This window comes from Bufo gargarizans, chromosome 1, assembly GCF_014858855.1.
Source record: "Bufo gargarizans isolate SCDJY-AF-19 chromosome 1, ASM1485885v1, whole genome shotgun sequence".
In the NCBI taxonomy this organism is placed as follows: Eukaryota; Metazoa; Chordata; class Amphibia; order Anura; family Bufonidae; genus Bufo; species Bufo gargarizans.
Genome location: NC_058080.1, coordinates 657,339,434 through 657,349,164, shown reverse-complemented (window position 1 = coordinate 657,349,164; position 9,731 = coordinate 657,339,434). Strand labels below are relative to the sequence as shown.

General features: G+C 48.1%; 1 protein-coding gene across 1 annotated transcript in view; it reads left to right on the top strand.

Moving 5' to 3' along the window:
* RAD17 (RAD17 checkpoint clamp loader component) overlaps positions 1–9,731 on the top strand; it is a 34,739-nt gene that overhangs the window by 8,729 nt on the left and 16,279 nt on the right. The window contains exons 2-5 of the mRNA XM_044282783.1: positions 1,343–1,454; positions 2,007–2,198; positions 7,792–7,880; positions 9,057–9,203. Coding sequence (XP_044138718.1) covers positions 1,343–1,454; positions 2,007–2,198; positions 7,792–7,880; positions 9,057–9,203 — 540 coding nt within the window. The remainder of the gene's footprint in view (positions 1–1,342; positions 1,455–2,006; positions 2,199–7,791; positions 7,881–9,056; positions 9,204–9,731) is intronic.

Genomic DNA, 9,731 nt, shown 5'->3' with positions numbered 1-9,731 from the left:
CCACACAGTAATTTGCCCCACACTGCCCCCATATAGTAGTTTGCCCCCACACAGTAATTTGCCCCACACTGCCCCCACATAGTAATTTGCCCCCACATAGTAATTTGTCCCCACATAGCAATTTCCCAACACTGTCCCCACATAGCAATTCCCCCACACTGCCCCCACATAGCAATTCCCCCACACTGCCCCCACATAGCAATTCCCCCACACTGCCCCCACATAGAAATTACCCCCACACTGTCCCCACATAGAAATTACCCCCACACTGTCCCCACGTGGCAATTTCCCCCACACTGCCCCCACACAATAGTTTCCCCCACACTGCCCCCACATAGTAATTTGTCCCCACATAGCAATTTCCCCACACTGTCCCCACATAGCAATTACCCCCACACTGCCCCATATAGAAATTTGCCCCCACATAGTAGTCCCAGACCCTCCCATAATAATTTGCCCCCACATAGCAATTTGCCCCCACTCTGCCCCATCTAGTAATTTGCCCCGCAAAGTAGTCCCTCTCATAATAATTTGCCCCCACATAGTAATTTGTCCCCACATAGTATTCCCTTCCATAATAATTTTGCCCCATACAGCCCCCACATTCCCCCCCCATGTACTCGATTAATCTTCCCTAATATGTCCTCCTGTGTGTCCCCCCCCCCCACATGTCCCCCAAAGTAGGCACATGAAATAAAAAAATAAAAAATAAACAAAAAATTAAAAGCTAAATACTCACCTATGTCCAGGGCCAAGCGCTTGCTTGCAGAGGAAGGCGGGATGAGTCAGGCGCGTCACAGTGCTGCGTCCCGGCACAGGCGCGTGATGACGTCATCACGCACGCCTGTGCCGGGATTTCACTACCGCATAGGCCTCAGGCCTACAAGGCCTGAAGCCTATGGTGGTGATCGGCGACGGGACAGGGAGCTATGCGCTCCCGTGCCCCGCCGCAGTATGTGGGCGTTCGGGTCAGCGTTGGTCCCCCTGCGGTGCTGGGCCCGGGGCTGCCGACCCGAACGTCCGAATTGTAATCCGCCACTGGGACAGACACTCTGGGGGGGGGTTTGAACCCCCCTATCCCCCCCCTTATCTACGCCCCTGGTGGGACCCGCACCTATCAGACATTGGGGGCATATCCTAGCGATATGCCCCCAATGTCCAAGTTCAGACAATACCTTTAACCTTAGAATGCAGCATTCCAAAAGGTAAAATTTTGCAGGAAGGCGCAAAACACTCCTCTCCTAAGGGTTAATATCTTTGAAGTCTATAAAGATTGGGTAATAAGTAAGTGGCACATTGAGCTGCTTTGTGACGTGCTCCTTGCTGTTCTATGCTGTTTCAGAGCGGAGGAAGGTTTGCTGTTCCTGATAAGGAAGCTCTGGAGATGTTATGCTCTGGATGTTCAGGGGATATTAGAAGCGCTATTAACAGTCTACAATTCTCAGCACTTAAAGGTAAGATTAAACTTGTCTTAGTCAGTCCTGAAAATGGTACCTGCAGAGAGGGTGGATTTGATATAGACACACAGCTAAAACACAACCGTGGCCATCAACTATGATGCTCTATGGCAGAAATTTGTGTAAAAAAGAAAAGTAGCAAACCACATTGTGCCTAAATGTAGGCGCAAGCAGTGTTACAAGGCTACCCTCACCACCTCTCAAAAAGGGTCTGGACATTGGCCCCAGCTCAGTTACCATAATTTATGCCTGTGCACCTTGTCATAAATTATGTGCATCCTCCAACTCCATAGGAGAATGTCAATACCATCGTACAAATGCAGATCTTGATAAATGACCCCCAGTGTGTTCATGGAGCATAAGGATGAATGCACATGTTGCACACTGGCAGCAAATTTTCGGACAGAAAATACACAGCATATTACAATACCAGCAGAGTACACAACATATCACAAATTTCATTTACCTCCAGCTTAAATTTTCCGCACGCAAGTTGATATATTTCCCCTCAAAATATCCTGCAACCTGAAACTGCATCTTATCTCACAGATTCTTCTTTGCCAAGAGACTTGTGGTCTAAGAAGAAGGGGAAACCATCAAAGGTGTCAAAAACATCATCAAAATTAAAAAATTCAAAAAAATCTGATAAAGTAGGAGACAAAACAGAAGTTCAAGCCATTGGAGGCAAAGATGCTTCTCTTTTCTTGTTCCGAGCACTGGGGAAAATACTCCACTGTAAAAGTAAGTTGTTTTGGGCATTGTGGTTTCAATATTTCTCATCCGTATCATTGGGGGGTACACAGGCTTGACAATGGGTATAGCTGTTGCCACTAAGCACAAAGGTGTGAGCTCCTCCCTACAGCTGTTCCCTTCCTACAGGGACTAAGGCTACTTTCACACTTGCGGCAGAGAGATCCGGCAAGCAGTTCCGTCAGGCAACATTCAGGCAAAATGTATGCTAACTGATGGCATTAGTAAGACTGATCAGGATCCTGATCAGACTTAAAAATGCCTGATCAGTCAGAAAAATACATTGAAATTCTGGATCCGTCTTTCTGGTGTCATCTGGAAAAATGGATCCGGCATTTATTTTTTTTCACCTTTTTTTCAGTCTGTGCATGCGCAGAACGGAAGGACGGATCCGGCATTCAGGCAAATCTTCAGTTTTTTTCACCGGAGATAAAACCATAGCATGCTGCGGGTTTCTTATTTGCCTGATCAGTCAAAACGACTGAACTGAAGACATCCTGATGCAAACTGAACGGATTACTCTCCATTCAGAATGCATGGGGATAAAACTGATCAGTTCTTTTCCGGTATAGAGCTCCGGTGACGGAATTCTATGCCGGAAAAGAAAAACGCAAGTGTGAAAGTACCCTAAGCTAAATCGGTTTTAGCTTAGTGTCTGTAGGACGCAGGCTGTGCTTTTTTATTTTTTTTATTTTTTTCGTTTCTTCTGTGGGAGTTCAGGCAGTCCTAAAAGCTGTCACTCCCACACAGGAGACCAGGGGGTCCCCAAGCCCGCTGCTCCTTTCCGCTCTCTAGAAGCAAAGGAGGATCAGAGGTTCTTAAAGCCTCTGCATCCTGCCAGCATTCGGATCACCACGGCTGCCCACCGCAAGTTTCCTCTGTTTCCGGTGTAGCGTCCCTCCCCAAGGGGCCGTACACACCGAAGGTGGTGATCCGGCTGGAGCCAGGGGGGCAGAAGGCACCAGATGGTGAGTATTCCTGGCCCCAAAGTGCTCCCCTCCTTCCAGCATCCTCCCCTTCTCAGGTTACCTGTCCCCCCACAGAGCTGGTTCCCTCCAGGAGTTTTCTTATGTCGGGAGAGAGGGGGGGGGGGGGGGGTCAGCAGTGCTTGGTACAGGGTGCCTTTTCCACAGGCCTTTCAGTGTTCGGCGCATCTTCTCTGGTTCGGGGCGCCGCCAGGGCAGCTACTAATTGAGGCCCTGGCTTCTCTGCAGCCTACTCCCGCATTGGCTCTCTGTGGGTTCGTATCTCCCGGCCTGCGTGTCTGTTCAGCCGGGGCTGTAGAGCTATGTTTCCTGCGGGGGTGGGGCCAGAGCCAGCAGGGCCTGTGCTCAGGGCCAGCTACATTTTGGGGTCGGGGCATGAGTTCTCCCCGCTCAATCGCCCGTCAGCTGGGTGATTCCGAACGCTGTGTGCTGCCTCCGCCAACATCCTAAGTTTAAATGCACCTGCGGTGGGATGCTGACAAGGCTCCTCTGGACATGCTGTGTGGAAGGACACAGGCTGGGTAAGCGCAGTTTTCCCTTCCTACAGGGTCTAACCTACCCCCTCATCCTCCTTTCCTGTCTTTATCCATCGCAGCGGCTGACCTATCTGGGCATGGTGCTTGACACATTCCAGGCCATGGTACTCTTTCCACCGGAGAAACTATCCACTCTCCATCTTCAGATTCTACTATTGTTGCGGCCCTGTCCTCTTCTCATTCGTCACTGCATGCGGTCTCTGGGTCACATGGTCTCTGCCTTCAAAGCAGTTCCCTATGCTCAGTTCTATACCAGAACTCTTCAGCGAGCTGTTCAGCTGGGACTGTTCCCCAGCCTCCCTGGATCAGCCCATACGTCTCTCTGCCCCTGCCCTCGGGTAGTGGTTGGTCTTCCCGATGCTGACGTCGGGCCTCTTGTTCCTTCCTCTCCATTGGACGGTGTTGACAACGTACGCAAGCCTCAGGGGTTTGGAAGGGGGGGGGGGGAGAGAAAGTGTCGGGAAATCTCTCCATTCAAGGCGTCTGGTCACGCGAGGAGAGCGCCCTCCCAATTAACGGCGTTGAAAGCGATTTCGTCTCTCTCTGCGGCATTGGATCGACCATCTCCGGGGATGTCCGGTTTTCAAAAACTCCACGGCGGTGGCGTACCTCAATCACCAGAGCGGAGCCCGGCAGCCATGGCGGAAACAGCTCTGATCCTCCGCTGGGCGCAGAACCATGTTCCGGCAGTTCACATCCCTGGAATCGACAACTGGATTGACAACTTCCTCAGCCAGGGACGTCTCGATCCCGGCGAACGGGCTCTTCACCCGCAGACATCTGCGTGCGATGGGGTCGGCCGGACTTGGCTCTCATGGCCTCACGCTTCAACCACAAGGTCGAGGACATCGTCGCGCGGTCCAGAGATTCCATGGCCCTGGCGTGCAACGCTCCTAGTGATTCCGTGGAGTCAGTTCATGTTTCCTTACATGTTCCCGCCTCTTCCTCTCATTCCGCGTCTCCTCCAGAAGGTCTGCCTGTCATTCTCGTGGCCACGTCGAGTTTGGCACGCATCTCTAATCACCCTCCTCGCCGACCAACCCTGGCGTCTTCCTCTTCGGGAGGACCTCTTGTCGCAAGGGCCTATCTTGCACCCGAATTTAGGGTCGCTACATTTAACAGCATGGCTGTTGAAGCCACCGTACTAAGGGTTCGGGGTTTCTTGGATGCTGTGGTACAGACCATGATTTGTGCCAGAAAGACGACGTATTTTCGAATATACCACCGGACCTGGAAGTCCTACTTTAGTCGGTGCGAGCGTCACCAGCTGTCTCCTATTCGTTTCTTGTTGCCACGACTCTTGTCTGTCTTGTCAGTCGGGCATGGACTTGGGGCTGGCTCTCAGCTCCCTCAAAGGGCAAGTTTCGGCTCTTTCCATTCTTTTTCAGCGGAACTTTGCTTTCGGCGGTTCTGACTTTTCTGCAGGGGGTGGCGCATGCTGCGCCCCCTTTCCGTTCTCCGTTGGATCCTTGGGATTTTAATCTAGTGCTCAACGCTCTCCAGTCTTCACCGTTTGAGCCTTAGCAGCAGGTGTCGCTTCACTTCCTGTCCTACAAGGTGGCCTTTTGGGTAGAAATCGCGTCCATCCGTAGGGTGTCGGAACTCGTGGCTCTTTCATGTCGGTCGCCTTTCCTGATCCTCCTTCAGGACAAAGTAGTCCTTTGCAAGGTTCAGTCCTTCCTTCCGAAGGTTATGTTGGCATTCCATCTAAATGAAGAGATTATTCTCCCTTCATTTTGTCCTGACTCGTCTTATCCTCGGGAGCAGTCGCTCCACACTCTGAATTCGGTACGAGCCGTTCACATCTACCTGTCCCAGACGTCATCTTTCAGGCGGACGGATTCCCTGTTCGTGATTCCAGAGGGGACAATTTCCCGATAGAGTTGTTTACCCATTGTGAAAGTGTACCACGTTAGTGACCGGGCCCCACCCTTCCGGGTGACTGCTCATTCTGCTCGGGCAGTGGGGGCCTCGTGGGCAGTGCATCACAGGGCTTTTGCCCTTCAGGTATGCAAGGCGGCTACCTGGTCGTCTTTGCACACCTTTTCCAAGTTTTACAGAGTACACACCTTTGCGTCTTCTGACGCTTCTCTGGGGCGTACAGTTTTGCAGACGGCGGTTCTCTGATTGGCAGGACGGTTTCTTGTTATGCCCACCCTTGGAACTACTCTGTAATGTCCCATGGTCAAGCCTGTGTCCCCCAATGATATGGATGATAAAACTGGCCTATATGGTTCTGGGTTTGTACATAGTGTATTTTTTTATTTTTATTTTTGTCTTGCTTCTCCTACTGCTTTTGCATTAACTGATTTAGCTTAGTCCCTGTAGGAAGGGTATAGCTGGAGGGAGGAGCTCACACTTTTCTGCTTAGTGTCCGCCTCCTAGTGGCAACAGCGATACCCATGGTCGATTTTACGCTAAGTTCAGAAATCTTTTTCTTTTTTTCTTTTTTTTAAACATGTATCTGCGCAGCGCTCCACCTCCAGGGACAGTGGGTGTTGCCTTGCTTATAAGGACAGTAGAATAAATTCAAGGACAAAAGAGACTCTTTATGGGGCTGTCAGAATTAAGGTATATGTCTAACAATGCAGCTTGTTCATATAAGAGGAAAATTTGCTGCATAATCACATGGAAAAAGCATTCAGTTTCAGTATAGAATTGTAATAATTAGCCCAGTCCATAAAATTTAGTTTGTCACCAAGCAGCTGGGAATCACTAGTTAACCACATGACAGGATTAGAGCGATCTTTTGGTGACATACTATTTTAGGGTGGTTTCTAGGTGGTTCAGCTTTCATGATAGCGGAATCCATAACGGAATTCTTGGAGAACCCGAACCTTGTACACTGAACGTGAAAACACAAGTTCGCTCATCCCTAGTGGTTTCTCATACACCATTTTTGGGGGAAAAATACTGCAGCTTTTGTGGCAGTTTTCATGCAGTGTTTGTATCCAAAGCCATTATTGAATGTGAAAGGAATGGGAAATGTAAAGGAGGAACGTCCCCTTTCTGCCGGCTCAAAAAACTGCAGTGGTGTTTTTCACACATTAGACACACTAATGTGTCTGTGCCTAAAAGCTGTCCAAAATTTTTGACACAACTAGGATTTCTACTCTTCTTTCTAACCTGCTCGACAGAGGACGGGGCCTATAATATGCAATTTTGCCCCAAAAATGGCATAAGATTCTGTTTCAAAGTAAGTCCATCAATAGTTAGTATAGAGCTAGAGTGTCTATTTCTGCACCGCATTTATCATTCAGCCTGAGCCCCTGTGATAGATCTGGTGCAGGTCTAGCATATGTCGTCTATGGGATTAGATATGAAGAACTCCATGTGGCAGTGAAAATAAGGTGATTGTCCTTTACCCAGCAGGGCGACGTTTCCAATGCATGTAGTCTTCCTCAAGCATAAATATAGTACATACAGCTTAAACATTTATAGGCACCCAGGTGTCATGTGATCATTTAAATATGTAAATTATATACTTTGATCAGTAAATGCTTCTAATGAATATGCAAAGTAAAGACAAGTCCAAAACAATATATGCCCCAAACAAGAGCAAGCAGGAGAGATCATAGTCTTTAAAAAATGCACAGCGGCCCCGGCATCCAGCGCTCATCACTGCGCATGCACCTGCAGTCCTCGTGGAGGAAGTTGTTAGAGATGCTGCTCGGTAACATAGTGTGGCATCTCATTGAGCTCTAGTAAACTGTCAACAGCACTGTCACAGTCCCTGAGGCTCGGAGATGCACCTTGATACGGAGTACTATATAAAACAGTAACGAAGCATGTATCCCAAGTTTGTGGCTGGATAAAATCTGTATGGACCTGTTACATTACTGAAACCATTTCATATAGGCTAGGAATGGACTCGCTACCAGCTGACCAAGGTGGAACAGTGCCATAGAATGGTATAGGGTGTGTATAGTGTCAGGATCCTAATAGAATATAGGACAATAGATCTAGTGAAGGGGAGCTGCCATGTCTCAGACCGGTTTCCAGGTAGGATTAGTAAATCTGGGCCACTGTGTGCAATACCACTGAAACATGTAATTCTTTTAGGGGAGGCTCCAGAAGCTGACTTGGGCTACCATAAATTGCCAACACATTTATCGCAATATGACAGAGACGTGCTTCTTGTTCTTCCAGAGGTAAGGAACATTGCTAAACAAAAGTGATGCTCTTATATTTGTATCCGGGTAACTTATAATGGTTATTGAACATTTGCTGGATGAAGCAACAATTGACCTATAGGGTTACAAGATCGCTCAAACAGGTAAATGATCACTAAAGGTGGATTTAGACAAGCCAATAATCGTCCAGATTATAGGCAACAGCCATTAATCTGACAATCTAAAGCCTCATGCAGACATCCGTGGAACACGGTCCGTGAGATACCAGACTGGCATTGCAGGAGCGCACGGCGTCATTGGTTGCTAGGACGCCGTGCGCTTTGTGCAGCAGTACAGTAATACTCATATCATCTATAAGAGTGTATTACTGTACAGCAGTGGCACGAAGCACACGGGTCATAGCAACCCATGATACTGTGCACTCCTGCAATGCCAGTCCGGTATCTCAAGGATCGTGTTCCACGGACGTCTGCATGAGGGTTAAATGTGTTGCCGATCACCTGATGAACGAGCAAAACGTGATAAGCCGAATGTCGGGATGGAACACAGCGTGATCAGCCACAACTTTGGCCTGTCTAAACCAGCCTTAACTTTTCACACAAAGTAGTACAACAATCCCCTCCCTAATCTGTGCAGGAGAATCATATTACACATGTCAATGCAAGTCTATAGAGAGGGGAGGGGTGAGCAGGAGCTGAGGAGACAGGCAAAGAGAGACTGCACAGCTGCATAGATAGCTTATAGCTCAGCACAAGTGCTTCATTCACACACATACAGGTCAGTACATCTCTGTAATGTTCTCCATTATGCTGGCTGCTTCTTAGTAACTGTGAGACAATACGGAAGGAGATTCTCCTCTACTTTGTGTGTGCAGTGGATGATGGCTAGTCTCCACCCGACAGGTCTGTGAGAACTGCTAACCAGATATTCGGCAAGCACAAAACTGTAAAGAAATGCCAGATACAAGTGGTGTAATAGCCAGAAATAATGTTATCCCTCATGTGCACACTGCACTATTGGTGAATGCAGAGTTTGTTGAAGGCTCATGATGCTTTAAGTGATCTGTCTTTTCTGTGATAACTGCCTTCACTGCCCCTTTCACCCAATTCTTGGCGTCAATCTAGTTTTTATGTTCCAGAATTTTTGGTATTCATTTCAGTTTACTATAATCTTTCTCTTGTGTTTTCTCCACAGGTTGTTGTAGAGAAGTCTCACATGCGAAGTGAATTATTTAATTTATATCTTCACCAAAACTACTTAGATTTCTTCTCCGATATTGATGATGTCGTACGAGCCAGCGACTATCTCAGTGCTGCCGACGTTCTGACTGGTGACTGGAATGTAAGGAGTCTTACTTGCGCAGTCATTATTACAATCTTTGGTTTACTACATACAGATACTGTAGAGATAATGGTTAATAGTATACACTGCTTAGGGTGAACTTACATGGCAGATTGCGACTAATAGCCCCCCCCCCCCCTTCCGGGGCTAATCTGGATGCAGTCTCATGGAATTTGTTAATTGCAAATGAGCAGTACAAAAACAAGGGTGAACCTGGGATTTTTCCGTGGATTGTTCTGTCAGAAAATTCTGCCGTATGAACACACGCTTAAAGGAGTATTCCCTATCAGGACATTTATGGCATATTGACAGGGTGCCGTCTCACGGTCGCAATGAACATTAAGGTGGCCACACACATCCAGCTCTCTCTATTCCATTCTATGGGAGTTCCCTTTAAATGCCTTAAAGGTCTGAGATCATCTGTGTTGTGCAATCTGCCGCTTATGCTACAGTATATGACAGTGATGGTGAACCTTTTAGAGACCGAGTGCCCAAACTGCAACCAAATACCCACTTATTTATCGCAAA